This window comes from Micromys minutus, assembly GCF_963924665.1.
Source record: "Micromys minutus genome assembly, chromosome: 9".
Lineage (NCBI taxonomy): Eukaryota > Metazoa > Chordata > Mammalia > Rodentia > Muridae > Micromys > Micromys minutus.
Genome location: NC_137978.1, coordinates 30,536,156 through 30,556,512, shown reverse-complemented (window position 1 = coordinate 30,556,512; position 20,357 = coordinate 30,536,156). Strand labels below are relative to the sequence as shown.

Below are 20,357 nucleotides of genomic sequence, written 5' to 3'. Positions count from 1 at the left end.
AAAACCAGTATGTGAAAGAGAAAACAAGCTTTGCTCTTGACTTCTGCAATAAACTTTAAAAATCTCCATCTCAACCACAAAGACTGTTTCACTGGAGTTGTGTTCTGAAGGCCCTATCTCCCTGGAGCCTCCCTCCCTCTCCCTATCTCCTAATCCTCATTTCCGGGAGGTCATTTTAATTAGCAGGCTGTCATGGTGACTCAGCCTGCTGCTTCCACAGACAGGAAGGGAGTAGACTCCCCTGGACCCATTCATCACACAAAGGCACTTTAAGCTTCAGGAAAATGCACAGTATTTGGCTTGCCTCCCCTTGGGAATTGCTTCTGCTGTCATTGTCTTTTATCGCCCTACCTGCCTGGAGTCGCTCCTTTGTCTCCTATAGCCCCCTTACCTGGTAGTCACCTTGTTCTCATTGCAGATTATCAGTACTCCCCTCCCTTGATCCTTGTCACGGGGGATTGCAGACCTTAACCACAGCAGTTCTTGGGAATGCATGAGCAATGGTTTTTTGTTTGGGGAGCTAGAAATTCAATTAAACTAGCCAGGAAGTTGAAAAATAGCTTTCAGAACAGCTTTCTGAAGTTGCATGCTGGGGCTTGAGGGAGCGAGAGAGCTTATAGATACAGCGATCATATTTTTTAGACCATTCTGATTTCAAAACTTCTGCCAACAGCACGTTTGCCTTTGGCTTGCATGTGTGCTGTTTCTCCTAAACTAGAAACAACTGCCACCTGTTTTAAGTGAAGTCACTAGGGTCATGACTCTGTGACTTTAAAAAGTAAAGAGGGACTTCCAGGGAACTGACCATGGGACCCTGTCAGAGAGGTGCTAGGTTTTCCTCTGTGCCATGGAAGATAAAACCTGTGCTGACCTGATTTCATTCTCATATTCTGTTCAGCCTTAAGTTGAAGGCTCACAATTGATTTCCCATTGGTAAAAGGGAAAAATCGATGATAAAATTTCTCTCTTTCCCTGACTCTCTTTCACTAGCTTATGCATTGTTCTGAAAATCCCTGTCTTGGAAACCAGGAAACGGCACTTAATTTCATGCCCCCGCAAGAAATGTCTGTTCCTGCACCCACGATGCCTTCTGGTGCCATGTCTTTAAAAGGGGGTTGATGGGTCTTTGTGGTTCAGTGAGCTCTTCTTGTCCCCTTTGCCAATGGGAATGTTGCCGGCTGAGCCCCTCAGGGGTGGGTGCTTGCAAGGAAGGGCTTTTTCTTTCCTGTAGAAGGGAAATAACAGAAAGAGAAGACAGCACATACACACTGTAATGAAGTCACCCATGTGCATGTCCATCTCCCTCATTTGACAAGGACCTCCTAGGTACAGTGGCCTTGACACCTTCTTCTCTGTGTATCCAGAACCCAGTCCAGGTCTGGTTTAAAGCAGTCATGGTATCCCACTGACCATCTCTAGGATGGATGACCGGGTAGCCAATGAATAGATGAATGAATGGATGTATTGATTGCTTCCTTCTATGCCTGAAGAAACTTTAAGTCTTTTACAGCTTCAGTCTTGTTGGTATCTTGCCACTTCCATTCCGACTCATTCAACACATTACATATGGGAAGGGGATGGGAACACATAAAAAGCTATAGTGTGGAAACCTGGAAGAAGGCTAACAGAATAATGCTGTCTGTCTCAGGACCCCACAGACTCAGGAAACCTCTTTTGAATAAAAGAGGGGGACAGAGAGAGGGAGAGAGAGAGGGAAAAGGAGATAGATAGATAGATAGATAGATAGATAGATAGATAGATAGATAGATAGATAGATAGAGATACAGATACAGATACAGATATAGACAGCGCAAGCACTACTTGAGAAGGCTGTAACATCATCCCATCATTTCCTGTATGCCCACCAAGGTCCTCAGAATTCCAGTTTATTACTCAGACAGCAACTCTGTCTTCCTGGCATGCTTGGAGAGCTGAAGTGTGTCTGCTTTGCCTCTATGTTTCAGCATCAATTACCAAGAACCCAGCACCCAGCAACCAACACAATAATCTTACAACCATCAGTCAGTGGTTTTGTTCACATAAGAGATAATGAGCTTTGGGGGAGCAGGGACCTATTCTGTTCACTGCTGTATTTTACCTCCTTTGGTGCCTTCTTTGTTTTATTTTTTGACTGACAAATTGCTTTATGTAGTCACTAGATTAATATTTTGTCTCAGTGGGAATACTGGGTTTAATTTTAAGCCTCAAAGAACTGCTCTGAATTCCCAAGTTGGTTGAATTCAGGAGCGTGTCCTTGGAACTGAACTTCTCCAAACTTCACTTGGACAATGAACATAAGCTATTCCAGTCTTCCGGCATGAGAGGACATGATTTAGCATCCCACGTATCTTCCCTTCTTTCCTGTCATTTGTTAATTGTGGCTCCAGAGACTACGGACATGCCAAAGGCACAGAAAGACATTGATGCTTTCCTCAAGGTGTTTAGCTTTAGTGGAGTCCATACCTATGCAAAGCAACTACTCAAAATGAAGATCACAACATTAAGTCGGGAGTGGTGAATACCAGAAATGGAAATGAAAGTGGGCTGTCTGAATTAGGAGTGACAATGTGGCTTGTGACCATTATGCTCTAACCTTGGCGCGACTACCTTCGTTCATGGTTGATGAGGTACAACCCAAGTGAAGATGGAGTAGGTGTCAGCACACACACATAGGACACGTGGCCTTGACATATCGTTAGCCCCCAGCCCCAGTGCCTGAAAACATGTTCCTTGGATCTGGCCGACATGAGGAAACTTTCTAATGCAGGTGACATGGGCCCAGACTTCATGCTTCTTAATACTCTAGCCTTACAAAGCTCATGTGTGGACTGCCATCTACAGACATAATGTGGTCTATTGGAGTTTGCTTTGTTTTCAGCACTAACAGTGGAAGTCAGGACTTCACACGTGCTAACCAATTGCTATGACCTCTATAGCTCTGAGACAGTATGGTCTTAAAGGGGTCCCTTCCTAGATATAAGGCTCTATTTCTTTCTTTTCCAAAAAGGAGAAGAATGCATGCTTTTCTGTGTGTGTGTGTGTGTGTGTGTGTGTGTGTGTGTGTGTGTCTGTGTGTGTGTGTTTGTTTGGTTTTTTTGTTTGCCTTATAGACTATGGGAAATGAAAGTTAGATAAGAGGTACTTATATTGCAAAGTGCCCTTCATCCATGAGGCATTGAGGAGAGTAGTTCTTAACACTCATGTATTCTTTGTCTTAACACAAGACAGGATGTTTTTATAGGACAAAGAAGATATAAGGTCCTAGTGAAACAGGCTTGGTTTTGTTGCTACAGAAACAGCTATAGGTAGATTGTAGCATGGTGATAAGCTATGCAGTCACTAATGAGGAGTGTGAGGATACAGAAATGACTTGGGGGTGGTTGAGATGGCAAAGTGCCACTACAATTAAAGATAGGTGTACCCTAGGAAGCAGATGTCTTAAACTTCTGTTCTCTTCTCTACTCCTTTGGATTTCTCTGTTTAGAAGCCAACTTCTCAGGGTTTCTACAGTTCTTTGAGCACTGTGCAACACCTCACCTACCATTTTCTGGAAGGTTGCACATCTGTATATGTCATATGACTTTGGGTTTGATTCTCTAACTCCCAAGTCAGGGTTGGTGTGGAGCAGGTGCTTCTGGGGTGTGTGGTAAATAGAAATGCATTTTGGGTCTTATATTTACAATCCCTTTATTATGTCTCTGACCACTTTGGTCTTCCTACTTCTGTAGGCTTCATCCGGTCCTGCTACTTGTTATCTTCCCAACCTGGAATACCATCATTTCCTTTCTGCTCCAGCAATCTCAGCTCTTCATGTCCTTAAAATTCAAGTGCAACTCTTACTCTATTCCTGACGTCTTCTTGGGATATGCCTTGCAGGTATCAAGTACTTTCCAAGTTATCTGGTTAGGAATCTTTCATAGGGCAAAGTGCTTGAGGAAGCTTTGTGACTTCCCCTGCCCCCTTCTATTACTGTATACTCAATTGACTCCAGAGCTTATTCAGGCCTTAAGGTATACAAATTCTGTGCCATGCAGTAAGGATTCAGGAAGGAGCTTGTCTAGTGGAGAAGCCAGAGCTCAAAGTTACCAAGACAGGACAGCACAGCACAGCACAGCACAGGAGGACAGGAGGTATGTATGAACTGCCACTAAGAGCCCAGCTGAGGAGATAGCTCTTTCTTAAGCTGGCAGAAGGACAGGGAAACAGGATATGTCATCTAGATCAAATGTTGCCGAGTTAGTATGAATTCTGCATCTTCAAAATGAAAGGGAGAACATTCCAGGAAAAAGGAAAAAGAGAACAAGATATAGAGGCAAGAACATGGACAACATGTTCAAACTGACACAGGGATAGAAGTGGTTAAAAGCAAGTGCCTCAAGGGTTTGGTAGGGAGGCAGGATATCACATTTAAAATACTGCAGAAAGAAGAGGTATTGGAGTATTACTTTGAAGGTAACAGGAAGCCATAAGTTTTGTGAGTGAGGACATATCTGATCTAATATGTAGTTGTGTATAGCTACTTATACTGTTAAGTGTTGTTACAGTTTGCATGTTATCAACTGGAGTTCCTGATGGGTTTATATGTTATCTATGATTCTCTAGTGCTCAGCACGGACCTAACACAGAATGTATTCCTGTTCACACAGATCATGATGGCACTATGTAGCAGCCAATGTTCCATAGCCTGAGTCTACCTGGTCAAGGCAAATTTAGCTCCAGACTCATGCTCTGCCCACCTATACATGTAGTCTTTGACCAGCCTTTTTCCCTGTTTGATTCTATCCGCCTTGGTGCCAGCTCTAAGGGCTATGACACTGTGGCTTTTCTATCAATGCCTGAGCTCCTATGCCCACATTGATGCCTTTTCCCAGGACTCCTTCCTGAGGGGCAGCCCAGCACCCCAGAATGTGACAGGCTTCCACCAGCTTATGGGTAGAAACTGACATATGGCAATTATCCATGGGGATGGGAGAAAACAAAGATTAATTTTGAGTCAAAACGTAATTTTCCTTTACAATCAGAATTCCTCTTTTACTTAAGCTGTTTGATGCTTGGTTGGAAAAGAATACAAAGGGGGAAGCATTCAAATCCCGAAGAAGAACTAAGAGCCAGCAATCTGGGGAACCAATTTATTCTTAAAGGACTACTTACCAATTTGGAGTTAGGTATGGGGTTGGTAGGAAGCTAATTTGCTTTTCCTAACTTACCAGTGGGTGCATTTCCCTTAAGTCTTCCTGTGGCCTAGTGAAGAAATAAAGTCCTAGTGGGGTCCTTTTCAGGACCTCAAAGCTCAGTGTTGGGGTGCCCCGAGCAATTGAAAGCAGAGGCTCTTAGGAGGAAAACTGCCCTTCATCGATGTCAGTTTCAAGCCCCCTCTCAATATGGACAAACCTCACTTGACGGAGGCTGAGTGCCTCACTGAGTGGTCAGGCCTTGGGCTCCAATTCTGGCTCTGAACCTTCTGCTCTCTGGGTCTCAATGTCCTTGCCTGCCATGCTTATGGATGTCCCCTCCAAATTGCATTACCTCACTGAATGGCATGAAGAAAAAAGTGGTGAAGGATGAAGATAATTTTTATGCAGCCTGACAGAGGACCCCAAAGAGATAATCCCTAAATTAACTTGTAAATGAGATTCTAAGAATTCTTTTGAGTCTTATGAAGCTTTAAATGTTTAAGAACTTTAGCCAATCAAGAGTGACTTCTAAAGAGTGAACTGAGAACTTTCCTCTAGAGGTGAGCTCCTCAAAGGCAGGGTCATACTTTAATCACCAATTCATCCCAGACCTCCCTCCCACCAAAGCCGGGTGCAGTGTGCTGTCTTCCACAAGTCTATGAATGGGAGAACATATGGGTGTATCCACACAAGTCTGTGCAGGGCAGGCTGGTACTGTCCAGTGACAGAGAAGAAACAGAGGTAACCCTCTTGGAGTTGGGGGCGGGGGTGGTGGTTAATGCCTACGTAAAGGTATTATGTAGACATAAAGTCTCCAGATGATCTGTTCCCAATCTGAGACTAAGTGTCATTGGAGTACACGGCCATTAAGACTGAATTATGGAGTCTGGGCCAGCCCAACCAGGCAATCCAAAGAATATGTCACAGGCTATCAGGAACTGGCAGAAATAAAAAATTATAAAAACATTTGGAGATACCTACTATGTGTAGGAATTGTACCAAATTTGTATCTAATCTTCAGAACCACATTAAGTTGTTGCTATTATTTCTGTTTAATAAATAGGTGTAGAAAGGCCTAAAACCTCATCATACTCCTAAGTGATGGAGACAGTCCACTGATGGAGCTCTATTGCAGTAGAGTTCAGGAGGCTTTGTCATATGAAACACTCTCTGTGCTAAGGACATCACGACATCAGGAAATCTTCTGTTCCTTTCTGGGTCTCCTTTTCTTAAAGTGCAAGACAAGACATACATGAACTAAATAAGATCATGTATACAAAGTGCTTCGTACACTAAGTAATGGTGATTTACATTTTATTATTAGTAGGGGAAGGGATGGAGGAAGGTTCATGGTGCTAAGCTCCTGAGGCATCAGAGCACATAGTGAACATCAGTGAAAAGAATGGTCTGGTAGGAGTAGAGAGTTGGACATTGCCACATCATTCCAGGAGGCAGGGCTACTAGGGGAGCAGGAGATGAGGCCCAGAGGTAGGGTACTGCTACCACATTCCAGATGCCACTGGATGTCATTGCCAAGATGCTCATTGAGTGCTTTACCGGGACACATGGGGACTCCCAGAACTTCCAGTGGCTGCTCAGCCCTCAGACAAGATGGATGCTCCCATCCTAGTCTTCTTTCCTCCTTGCATCTACAAGTGGGTTCATCAGAGGAGTGAGATGGAACTTCTTAACGATGTGTCCTCTGTAGCCCAAACCTTTGAGTGTTGAAGGAAGGGGCCATCATAGACTGTGGGCTTACATGTATACCTAGCACTAGTGTTTGTTTACATTTCCCAATGACCTGAAAAGTATGTGTAACCATGCATGGTTTATAGATTAGGGGACTGAAGAAGTGGAGTTCATTTGGAACCCTGAGAGGATGAGTTTTCATGTGAGATGGAATATGTAAACAGCCAGGCTAACTTAGATCAGTGGCTGATCTTGGCTCCCCATAATACCCTATTTCTGAAGATTCCTAGGGTGGATCTGAAATGATGTGGTCTACCAGTGAGATAGGATATCACCTGACAATACTGTTATGAAGCCTCTGGATTGGAGCTCAGAGATAAAGTTTACTGAGGCATCAATCAGCCTGACCAACTTAGTGGGTCAGGGGACTGACTCGCCCTGGACCATGGTAAGCTGCTTGGCAAACTGGGATGACATCCCAGGAACTGGAGTAGATGAAGCTTCATTAATGCCTTATGCTTAGGAAACCTTCTTGATTCATACTGGTCTGGATCCATAAGGTGGCTGAGCTGGGGTTGCCCTTCCAGTGGCACAAGTGGGAAGCTAAGGGCCATCAGAAAGTTAGTCTTAGTAAAGCAGGATGCAAGCCTGTTTGCTTGGCTCTACCACTTACCGAAGTCTTGGTATGGGGACTGCCATCTTCTCAACCAAGGAGTTCAGCCGGTAATAATCTAGAAATGTTCTTGCCACGTTCCGTCCCAGTTTCATATCTGCAGTTGTGTATTAAGGAGCAGCATTGAAAAGAGACTGAAGCAAGGTGAAAAGTGGCCTAGTTATAAAAAAGTACAGCAACAGTGATCAAGATGGCATCATAACTCCCCACTCCAGGGTTTCGCTATGCATTGTCTTGTTAGTCTTCACAAGCCTTCAGTGATAATTATGATCCTTGTTCACAGACATTAAATTAAAGTGCACAGAAGTGAAGGATGGGAGTGGGCATTGGGGTCAAGGTAACTATGGCCCAGAATCTGTGTACCTAGCTAGTAAATATCATTGGGATTTTCCAGTCTGGACGCAGGTTGTCCAGAATGAAACCCAATGAGCAAGACTCAAAGCCAAGCAAGATACCCTTTGCTGATTTTAGATCAGGGCTTACCTGGCCTTCAGGAACCAGGCATTCTCTTGAGAGTAATCTCAGGAAAACTCTCTGACTCTGAATACAATCCCATTTCACCTTGCTATTTGACAAATAATGACTCTCCAGGGTATAGATTTATATGCTATTTATCAAGTCCTAAATTCTCCAGGGAAGGAGAAAGCACCAGTTCTATACTGGTATTAACACTTTGGAAATCAATTAATATGACAGTTTTGTATCTGCCTATGCATTGTATCAACATCTCTGAATTCCTCAGGTATTTCCTTTGCCTGAAGGGCCTACCTGACTCTGCTAACATACAGCCATGTGTCTCCAATTAGCCAGTATCTCTTCATTAGGGTTTCCGGGATCTTCCCTGCTGTCTTCCCCGGGCTGAGAGGGCTGTCCTTGCTCCCCACCTTCATGGCTTTAGAACTGACCTCATCCTGAGTGTGTATCATTTCTTACAGGGTGAAAATTGTTCGCTCACAGTGGTCCCTCCACCGGGCTCCATCAGCTGCAAACATTCAAGCTGTCACCCTTCCCAACAAAACTTCTCACCTTATGATTATGTCCCCACCTCTTTCCCCCAGAATAGGTCAGAATCGCCTGCCTCCTGGACCAGCATCATCCTGCTCTCCGGGCCTCCTGTCTTAGAACAGTACCCTCTAGGGTGTTTTTAATAGTGAAGTCAGAAGCTACATTATCTATTCCCAATCTGATAGTGTCACTCAGTGACTGGAAATCCTTCAGTGTCTTTCAATTGCCTTCAACAGATTTCTGACACAATTTACAAGGCTGTACATAGCTTGACCCTTGGTTATGTTCTTATTCTGCCTCTTGCTGCCTCCTACCTCCTTTTGCAGCATCCCCTTCTAATCCTATAGCCCCTAAGTCTTGGTCCATCATACATCCCACTAGATCACCATGCCATGAATCCCTAACATGACCAGCTCCTTCTCAGCTTTCAGACCTTGGTGCACTTATTACTTCAATGGGTATATTCTCCTTGGTGCTTTTGCTGGGAGAGGGTCCCTACTAGGTTTCGCATAGCATCTTTGCCAGTCAAACTACTGGGCAATATTGCATTTCAAACAGCCCTTCTTTTCAATAGCCCCTCTGGCCTATACAATCTACGAGGCAAAGGCCATCTCAACTTGATTCATCTAGCTAACCTATGTGCTTACCTGGCAGTAACATGAAAAGCACACACACACACACACACACACACACACACACACACATTCACACAAATAAGTAATGACAACCAATAGCTAATCAGTGTTTGTTGTATGCTAAGAAATCTCATAACAATCCATAAAGAGAAGTCTATTATTATTCCCATTGCTCAGACAGGGTGACTTCTCCCAAGGCTGGATACCTTATAAATGCTAGAACTGGGATTTAAGCCTAGGCCTTGTCTCTCTGGGACCATTTCATGGTTGCATCCATTTCTCTCTCTCTCTCTCTCTCTCTCTCTCTCTCTCTCTCTCTCTCTCTCTCTCTCTCTCTCTCTCTCTCTCTCTCTTGCCTAATTAACCGTCTGGAGCCCAGCTCTGTTGGAGGACACTATTCACAGCCCTGACCCAGGGACACATAGAGCTGATGCAGGGGGATGTGTAGAGAAGCAGCAGCCTGAGGCTAGTTCAAGGGAGTCTCTGGAGAAGGACTGCATCTAGCTGGATATAAAGACTGGGCAGCTGAAGATGCCCTTCAGAAGGCCATACGCAAAAGTGTAGGAATGCATTTCCATTCACACATGCATGTAAACAAGTATTTTCTTCATTTTGCTTGGGGTCTGCTAGAGAAAGAACTTATCCAATGCCACAGAGCTGATAATGGTAGAGTCAGGAATAAAATCCAGGCAGGTCTGATTCCAGACTATGAGTTTCCACTGCCCTGGGCTATTTCTCAACTTGAAGGCACCTTTTCTGTCAAAGCCTGAGTCATCCCAGGTCAGAATGGGGTGTGAGGAGGAAGTACACCAGGCCTTGTTTATGACAGTGAGATGTACTGCAGGCTTGCTGTGCTTCGGAGGCTGCCACCTGCTTTCTTCCCTGGCTGTGTCTGACCTTCTCTGTCCCCTTCTCTGAAAAGTCCACAAGCTGGCACTGAGCGTGGCTTGTCTGCTGAGCTGCCCCCAGAGGCTGTCTCATGGCCAGGGCCTGCAGAGACAGGCTGGCTGCTTGAACCCAGACAGTCTTTAGTTGGCTTGGAGAGACCAAACCATGGATATTCGTGTTGAAAGAAATAGCTGCAGGGTAAGGGAGAAATGAGAGGTCCCTGTGGACTGAACTGGTAAGTTTCAGCAGACGTTTTTGGAAGCAGATGTGTCTAGCCCAAATTCTGGTTCTGCCACATGCTATGGATAGCAGATTTTAATTTCCAAAGATGTCTGCAACATTATCTTTGGTCTCACAAGCTATTCTAATATGACCTTGATGCTCCTTCCATAGAAAGGCATGTTCTTTCTCCTTGAATTTTCACTGACTTTTAAATGACCTCTAACCAAAAGAACAACGCAGGTGGAAGAAGGGACAGTGTGAGACTTGTGTGGCAAGGTCAGGTTAGGCAAAGCAACTGCGTCTGGCTTTATGAATACTTGGGCTAGGATCCCAAGCTTATAGTCCCAGTGTCTTGGGACTGTGCAAATAAATAGAGAATAGACTCTTGATCAACCTTCACTTTTATATAGCTCTGACATTCCAGCCCCAGCCATGCTTTCCCTACAACTGAATCAGACTGCACAAAAGACCCTCCCACTGAGTCTCTCTTAAATATCTGACAGAAAACATGAAAGGATAGCATTGTTTTAAGCCACAAATCTTAGGAGAAGAGTGTCAAACACATAAAGAACTAAGCACCAAGTAATGTTGCACAAGCTACTCCCTATCTCTCAGTCTCCATGTCCTTGTCTGTGAAATGCCTGCTTCACAAGGTTGCTGGGCTGAAGTGTGTGGCTGTATGTAGTTGGTGAGTAGCAGAGGACCAATTGAATGGCAGATGGATGGATGGATGATGAATGGATGATGGATAGATGATAAATGAATGGATGGATGGATAAATGAATGGATGGGGGAGAAGGGAACCTGATCTCTTCCCTGTTCTATATTGAACCAGACCCAAGGCAACTCAACTTTTGCTCACCAACAATTTTGTCTGTAAAGGAGCTGGGCTGTTCTACAGTACTTGTGTGGGTTCTGATAAAATGGTGGTTTTGAAGGGGCTTTGGTCATGTCTTCCATAACTTTCTTGCCCTTCTCCCTCTAGCTGCAATGCATTATTCACTGCAAATTATTTTTTACACTGGCCCTGACTGAGAGGAGGAGCAGAACAAAGGTGAAGGATAGTAGAGATTGATTGAACATTTTCAATTAAAATGAACTGTCCTAAAAGAAAGATTTAAGATCTCGGTAAAAAGAAGCAATAGTTTTCTTGGCTGGACCATTTTCAATATATTTCAGTATTAAGAGAGGAAAAACTGGGGTGAAAGCCCTCAACCATTCATTACCCACAGAAATCTCGGGATAGTCTATATATTGAAAATCTTTTCATTCTCAAGTTCAATTCATTTGTCTATGTCTCTATGACTAAGAGAGTGGTTAGTCATCAGGGCAGAGACTTGAACCCTAAAGTGCTGAGGATGAAAGGTAAATTCAGTCAGTTGTGACGCTTGGAAACTTGGACTGATCCAGGGACTTACACCCACTACAATTTGGAAACAATGTAACTCCAGCCTACCATTTCTGGGGCTCTTTAACAGGTGATTGGAGCTTAACCATATTCTGTGATTTCCATCCATCCATCCATTAATCCATCCATCCCTCCATCCATCCCTCTATCCATCCCTCCATCCATAGATTGATTCAAACATTTTCAGGGGTCTTCTCATGGAAAGACTGCTGAGATACAAATCAGGGATTGGGGTTCTATGAAGAGAAATTGGGGAAATCCACTTTCAAGTCTAAAGGAGAAAACCAATGTACCTCAGTTAACTATGGTACCAAGTAGGTGGTTAGTTACATGGCTACCTTGACAAAACTTACTACTGTATTTTGGAATGTGCTCAGTACAATGCAGTTACTGCCACCAACACTCCCTACAAGCCAATAATACCAAAGCATGAGTCTATATGTATTTCATAGATAATAGAGAGTAATTAGAGTTAAGAGTGCTGGCTTCTCTTCCAGAGGATTCCAGTTAGAATTCTAGTACATACATGACGGCTTACTTCCGTCTGCAGCAACTCTAATTCCAGGGGAGATGATACCCTCTTCTAGCCTCTGCAGGCACTGCATGTATATGGAATTCAGACATGCAAAAAAAAAAACCCATATATGAAAAATAAAAATAAATCAATATTTTAGAAAAAAACCTTCTGTTCTACAGGCAGTGAAAACTAGGGGTTGTATTTATCATTTGTTCATTAACATATATTCATGGATCACCTGCACATATATCATTGATCACCCGCTGTGTTCAGAGTTTTTTGGTTTGGTTTGGTTTTTTTGAAGTTTCGAGGTATAATTGCTAAAAAGACAAGCAAAACAATGGCTTTTTTAAAGGCTAGAAGTGGAGACATATTACAAAGTACAAAAACCATGACCAAATATGAAACCGTAATTCTAATTACTTACTGTAGGCCACTGTAGAGAGTCTGACCCTCCTAAGTGAAAGAAAGGCCACTAGACAGGCTGAAGCAGGCAAAGAACACACCCCAATTTATACCTGTAAGAGATCACAGCCATGCGAAGCATCAGAAGCAAGGGTGAAAGCAGGAGAGGGATTATGGTCAAGGGGAGATCTGGATGCTGCCTGGGTCATAGGATCGCAGGTGTTCTCGGTGGCTGGAGAAGACAAATAGTGACTAAAGAAAATCTTTAATTTTCTGACTCAGGCCTCAGACCTGGAGCATGTATGATCATACGTGTGAGGATTAAGAATCCACAGGGTTATGACCTGGGCCGTGTTTCTCCTCTGAGCCTAACTTCTCTGTGAGTAAAGGTGCTCATCCCATCTCCTCATCCTGCCACTCTACAAACATTATTGAGGAGTCTCTGATACTCAGAGGAAACTAACAGGCACCCCCATGTTTGTGGAACTCACATTCCAGCCACAGGAGACAAGCATAAACCTGTGGAATATGCCAGAAGGTGTTAAGCATTGAGACAAAGAGCAGGGGATAAGGCAGTGCAAGGCAGGAAGCAATCACAGCATCAAGTAACGTGGTCAGGAGAGATTTCAACAAAACTGTGGGCATTGGGGATGCAGTTGGAGGAATTGTGGAGCTGACCAATGTGAGGATGAGCCTCCTCATCAAAAGGAAGACTTGTAAAATCAGCTGGACATAAGTGAACCTCAGGGATGCATGCTTCCATGTACACACACAAGCTGGTCAATAGTGAACGTCAGGGATGCACGTCTCCATTTACACACACACTGGTCAACAGTGAACCTCAGGGATGCATGCCTCCATGTACATACACACTGGTCAACAGTGAACCTCGGGGATGCATGCCTCCATGTACATACACACTGGTCAACAGTGAACCTCGGGGATGCATGCCTCCATTTACACACACACTGGTCAACAGTGAACCTTGGGGATGCATGCCTCCATTTACACACACACTGGTCAACAGTGAACCTCAGGGATGAATGCCTCCATTTACACACACTGGTACATAGCAGTTTCCAACTCTCCGAGCTCAAGTCTTACACACATCCCTTGGGTCTCTGCCTTTTTCACTATCCTGGTCCTTCCCTCACAGCCTGTCCCACAGTTCTGTTGCATTCCCTCACTCTCTGTAGCTTCACCACCACCACCACATGGCACTCCTGCCTTGCCCTGCCCTGACCTGCCCTACTATATGCTAAGGTCTCCCCGTCATCTCATTTTTTCTTCCTCTTGGTGTGTCCTACTTGCACTCAACTATCTACCCCCATTTTGCTGATGAGACATCACAAGTCATTTTTTCCATGAGACACATCAAGTATTGGCCCCAAGGAAGACCGAAGGTCATTCACTAACTCTTTTATGTGTTTGTTCAATGTGACCATATATCAGACATTGTCCTGAATCACTCTGACCTTTTGGCTAAAACCAAGTGCAGACACCATCCTGAGAGCATCAAGCTTCATGACATTCTTTCTGGTGTCACACTGCTCCAAATCAGAAAGCTTAACACCTACCTTCTCTCTATTTAGAAGCGTTCACCTAAAAAGCCTTCCTTTGCTCACACTGCTATCCCTGGCAGCTATGGCCGATCATCACTAAGCGGGAGGATTAATTCTGCAGAGGGCTATGCCAAAGACAAGTCATTTCTCTTTGGTAAGGGTGACAGCACTGCTAGAATATTAAGAAGTAGCTATCTGGGGGCCTCTAGGTAAAGCCTGGAGAACAATGTGGCGAGGACACATCTTTTGTCTCTGCTTCCACTGCCAGTCCTCCTACAAGGTCGGACTGGAGCATGACTAACCAGATGAATCCTGCTCTGAAGTGAGGTTCAGGTTGCAGGTATAATCACAGAGGCCTTTGCAAATGCACAGAAGCCTCCCAGACATCCTTGAGAGTAGGAAGCCTGAGAGATGAGGAGGGAGGTAAGGGAGGAAGGGAAGGAGGAGGGTGAAGGCAAACAAACTAGAAAGATGCAAATGGACAAGAAGCTACCCAGAGAAAATCATCAGGACGAAGCTGGAAGATAAGGAAAGAAAGCTAATACAGGGGATGAGATAGATCAGGACTGAAAACTGAAGGAACATGGGGTCAGGGAGGAGAGATGGAAAAAACAGAAATCAATGACAGGAGATGGAAAAAAACAGAACACAACGACAGGAAGAGAGATAATATGACTGGAAAGCCATGTATACAGACAACAGAGAGGAGGGAGGGCAGAAGGAAGGAGGCAGGTGATGGGACAGGAAGGGACAGCAGGAAACAGAGGAGAGATGCAGTGTGGAAGAAAGAGAAACAGTGGGAAGTGGTGGACCGACAGGTCCCTGGGAGGTGCAGGTGTCCCCATCACAACCCTTATCAGGAGGCTGGCCAACCTGTGACTAAGGAGAAGGTGCCTGCAGCCCACAACAATGAGTTAAGGATAACTAGGAGGCTCCATATGTCATCCATCTGTCTGTCTCCCTCCTATATGGATCCATGTGTTGCCATGGAGGGTCCAGTCATTAAGATAGGATGCTCCATGTATCAGTGAGTACATACCATGTGTGTCCTTTGGGTCTGTGTTACTTCATTCAGGATGATAATTCCTAGTTCTGTCCATTAGCTTGCAAAATTCATGAAGTTACCATTTTTAATAGCTGAGTAGTATACCATTGTGTAAATGGACCAACATTTTCTGCGTCCATTTTTCTGTTGAAGGACATCTGAGTTGTTTCAAGGTCCTGTGAAGCTTGATGCCCCAGCATAGGGGAATGCTAGAGGGGTCAGGTGGGAGTAGATGATTGGGTGGGAGACCACCCTCTTAGAGGCAAAGGGGTGGGGGATGGGGGATGGGATGGGGTTTGCAGAGGGAGAGACTAGGAAGGAAGACAACATTTGTAAGATTATTATTTTAATTTAGAAAAAATAAAGAAAATAAAAAGATGCTCCTGTCTCAAAGTAATGGTGGCAGTGGCAGCTGCTAAGGATGCTTCCTCTTCCTCATCCTCGTCCTTGTTTTCTTCCTCTTCCTCTTTCCTTCTTCATCCTCCTCCTTTGGGACTTTTGAGATATGGTTTTTCTGTGTAACGCTGGCTGTCCTGGAACTTGCTCTGTAGACCAGTTGGCTTTGAATCCCGAGATCTGTTTGCCTGAATGCTGGGACTAAAGGTATTTGTCACCATCATAGCCCAGGTCAAGACCTTTTTTTGGGCATCTTTTTAAAAAATTATTTATTATATAAAGTGTTCTGTCTGCATATATGCCTACACACCAGAAAGAAGAGGGCATTGGATCTCATTACAGATAGTTGTGAGCTACCATGTGGTTTTTGATAATTGAACTCAGGACCTCTGGAAGAGTAGCCAGTGCTTTTAACTTCTGATCCATCTCTCCAGCCCCAGTTCAAGACTCTTAATGAAGGTAAGATAGCATATCCTCCATGCAACTCCACTTGTCAGAGCCCAGCCAACAAAGGAGAAACTGTCCACTCAGGACAGAAAGGATCAGAAAATAGGGTGACAGGGAAATGAAGCATCATGAAGGAAAAGAAAGGCTTCTGAGAGAAGTAAGCAGTTTACAGGTCTAACCCAGGGTTGGTGCAAGGGCTCAGACCCTCACACTACAAATATACTGGGTTTTGTTGTTGTTGTTGTTTAATTTATTGATTTGTTTGTTTTCCATTTTGTTTTGTATGTGTGGCTTTGTTTTTTAAGACAGAATTTCACAATACATCCCTAGCTAGTGTCAAACTCATGATGTAGATAAAGCTGGCCTCTAAATCAAAGATATTGACTTGACTCTCTGTCTTCCACATGCTAGGATGAAAGATGTTTACCACCTTGCCTGGCATATTGTTAATTGATTTTTAGTCTACTATTTCTGATTCTTTCCCTTCTTCCCTCCTTCCTTTCTTCCTTCCTCTCCTCTCCTCTTCTCTTCTCTCTCTTCCCCCACCCACTGCATCCTTCCTCCCCTCTTTTCTTTGTAAAAATTATGTTGGTTTTCTACTCTCTGAGCAGTGCTAGGACCCAGTTTTGTATGTGGAATACCCTGGGTTAAGTGGGTGCTTTGCCTCTGAGCTATTGCTTAGCTTGGTTGAGAAAAAATGTATAGCAAAGAGAAATAGCATGATCGTTGTGGATGGGACATTTTGATGGACCTTAGCACTGGTCACTTCCAAGGCCTTTAGGTACACAAAATGCTGAAAAACGAGTGGACTAATTCCAGATGGCACATGTGCCGTGTGTAACAAGCGAACATGAACCACCACTCTACAAAGCACACATGCTCACTGACTAGTCACTGCTAGAAAAACTGGCAGAAGTACACTAGGAATCCCATTAGGAAGTAAACTCATCATTATAAACAATCAGACCCCCAATTAGCAATGCCTGTAGACTGTTTCTGTAGAAAAGTTAACACTTACAGCTCCCAGGGATTGTGATCTAGGTGTTTTCAGACAACATTATTCAGCAAGCCATACGCCCTGAGTTCATCTGCTTAATAAAGGCCAAGGATGAAGACTCTGGGGAGTGTCAGGAGAAACATCCATGTCCTGTCTTCACACCTCAGCCTCCTGAATAATATCTGGGCCTTTGGTGAGAGTGTTGTTCCTACAATTCCTAATTTTGTGACTCCCTGACCTTCAACCCTATACTGATACTCTGACATCTATTGAGTGAGATCCAGATTCTCACATCTGACTTTCATGGCTTTCCATTAACATGGTTTGTGTCCTGTCCCCCGACAACATTGTCTACTTAGAATGTAGGTTTAGAAAGCATGGCCTTTAATCCTTGTGTGCTGAGCTGTATGACCAGGGACAAGCTACTTCTCCAAGTTTCAGTTTTATCATCTGCTAAATGAATAAAGCTGCCCAAACCCATGGGTTACTTGTTGGAAAGAAATTACATATCCAATTGTGGCATGCAGTGGCTTTTTAAATTGTCACTATAGTTTATGAAAGTGTCACTTCCGACAGAGTGTGATCTCTACAACAACAGGGCTTTGTCAAGTTCAAAATTGTCTCTAGAGATAATGATCACATGGTTGGCTTATTCACAAAAGCAGGGAGGGAAAGTGAAACACAGAACTCCAGGGTAAGGAGAAGAAAGAGAACGGGAAAGGGAGCTGACGAAGTCCTTTTTAAAAAATTTTCTCCCTGGACATCCAGGAAAAGACTACGTTGTTTCCATCTTGTGTGCCTAAATCTCCTCTCCAGTACAAGGTGCTTCAGGCTGTACTAGGTGACCTAGTTCAAATCTCCCCCTCTCTGTTCTGTCCTAGGTCATGAGATGTCATTTGTGCTCAAGCAGGTGAGAATAGTCTTAATAGGCTTGAAGGAAGGCTCCTTAATAGGCTTGAATAGGCTCCTAGTACTGTATTAGGGAAGTCAGAGAAACGACAGTTAGAGGTTGCCTGGACCAGAACAGCTGTGTGCCTGAGATCAGGCATAACAATGCCTGGTTCTAGGTACCGGTGACTTTACAGGGGCTTTTGGACTTTAGAAGACATCAGGCAGGTTGGAGTCATTCATTATTCTTGAATTACTGCTTCATTTAGCTGACATCTGTCAGGCACTTCCTGCCTTCTAGGCCATTTACACAGAAGGATGTTCAGCAGCATTTCTGGCCTCTCCCACTAGATGTCAGCACTGCTCACCCACTGTAAAACAAAAGCTGTCCTTAAATATTACCCAGGACTCGTGTGTGTGTGTGTGTGTGTGTGTGTGTGTGTGTGTGTGTGTGTGTGTGTGTGTGTGTGTGTGTGTGTGTGTGTGGTCCGGGTGTAGCCTAACTCCTGGGTAAGAATCATTGGCCTTACAGACTGCAGAGTACCTTGTGACAAGCTACAGGTGAAGTGGGGAAGGTGAGCAACAGCTTCGCTGTGCAGAACCTCAGCTTCTCTAACTGGGACAACTGGGTTCCTGAATAAACCCTCATGCTGTGCCACATGAAACAACCCTGTGGGAGGGCTAGCTCTGCCCTTGCCACTTTGGCTTGGCAGAGGGGCCTCCTTCCAGCTCCAGCATGGCTCTGTCTCTGTGCTGCATGTCCCTTCTCTATTTGCCCTGGGCTCCTAGTCTTTGTCATTCATCTGTCTACTTGAGACCCACTTCTCACCCTAGTTGGACATTATCTGTGCTCTCCTTTTCCAACATTCTGCCATGCCTTGCTTCCGCTCCAAGCACCAGCCACTTCCCAGCAGTGTTTCCTTTTTCCCAATTGACTAAAAAATTGACTGTAAATTTGGCTCCCCAAATCCACTGTGGCTGCCCAGCTGGGCCCTGGTCCAGGGATGGCTGGGGCTCCGATGCCAACCCAGCTTGAGGGGCTCTGCTGCTTTGGGAGATGCTCAGGCACTGCTTGCCTCGTGGCTATTTCAGTTTCAACTGCCACTAGTTGAATTAAGACTAAAGATCAAAGTCAATGCCTGTGCCGTAGCATCCTGGGTAGGGTAAGGAACAGGAGAGAGAGGGGTGAGAAGTCTGAGGAACATGAAAGGAACCCGGACTCTCTCCTGCTTGGCTTTTATTTGCTGAAGCGTGACTCAAGTGAGTCAAGTCTCCTCTGTGTATGTCAGTTTTCTAAGACATAAAATCAGAAGAAGGACTAAGGTACTCATTTTTAGAATGTTTTCTGCACAGATGTGCTATAAGCCTCTGGGTCAGAAGTTTCCAAACCCAGGGCTAGTTTCTGTATCCTTTCATATTGCAGACAAAATGATCCTTCCAAATGTCAAGAACTTATGCTCTGGACCTGTGGGTGTAGACCATTGAATATGTCACCATTGTCCAATAAATACTCCTTCTTGTCACCTCTTTATTAAAAAGAGGTGTCTGGGTTAGGGTATGTGTAATTTGTGCAAGTGCCCCTGGAGGCCAGAAAAGGGCAATGGATCACCTGGAGGTGTCTGTAGGCTACCCAGTGTGCATGCTGAGAACCAAACTAAGGTCCTCTGGAAGAACAGCAAGTACCCTTCAGCATGAGTTTCTCTTAGAACTTTTGAGCCTTATCCTCTATCAGAGTCTGCCTCTGCTTGAACTAGGAAGGATCTGACCCAGGGAAGTAAAATCAAGTTACATGTAGTATTGGAGAGATCATAGGTAGATTCTATTTCAAGACTCAAAGGAACTGATAAGCCAGTATACTGTGGGAGTCACAGAGTGGTGCAGGAAAGACAGCTTCTGACTGGGTGACTGCAAAATGCACCAAGGTCCTAGCCATTCAATAACTGAGGGTTGGTGGATGCCCCAAGCCTTGCACTCATAATTTAAGGTCCTCTGAAGGGTTTGCTTGAGGATGGGCTACAGAGTGCTGAATCTTGTTTAAGAAACCACTCTCCTTTGCTGGGTCTTTACTTCTGGCTGGGCTTGAGTCTACAGATCTCACAGGTATTTGTAGACTGGCAACATACCAAGTCACGTTCTGTACTTGAGTCTCAGATTGCATTAACATTGGATAGGTTACTGGCACACCTCTTCTGGGCTTCAGTTTCTCCATTTATATAACAGGGTGACTTGGGTTTATTTCACAGCTCCACTATCAAGGTATTACAAGAGCAGATTATTGGCTACTTAATGTTTGCTTTCCAGCTTTGGGGCATCTCCACAACAGCTAGAAACGACTCCATACCTAGAAAGGGTTGGAGATTAGGCTTAAAATGATTTTTTTTAGGATCCTCCTGGCTCTAATATTTT

General features: G+C 44.4%; 1 protein-coding gene across 2 annotated transcripts in view; it reads right to left on the bottom strand.

Moving 5' to 3' along the window:
• Positions 1 to 1,104: 1,104 nt before the first annotated feature.
• Positions 1,105 to 20,357, bottom strand: part of AGBL4 (AGBL carboxypeptidase 4) — a gene marked incomplete at both ends in the record, with an annotated part of 1,110,674 nt that continues 1,091,421 nt past the window's right edge. The window contains 2 exons of one of the 2 annotated variants that reach the window (XM_080920614.1): positions 1,105 to 1,225; positions 7,537 to 7,633. In XM_080920614.1, coding sequence (XP_080776740.1) covers positions 1,105 to 1,225; positions 7,537 to 7,633 — 218 coding nt within the window. Of the gene's footprint in view, positions 1,226 to 6,564; positions 6,824 to 7,536; positions 7,634 to 20,357 lie in introns of those variants that run through there. The other variant, XM_080920613.1, reaches the window with a different exon arrangement.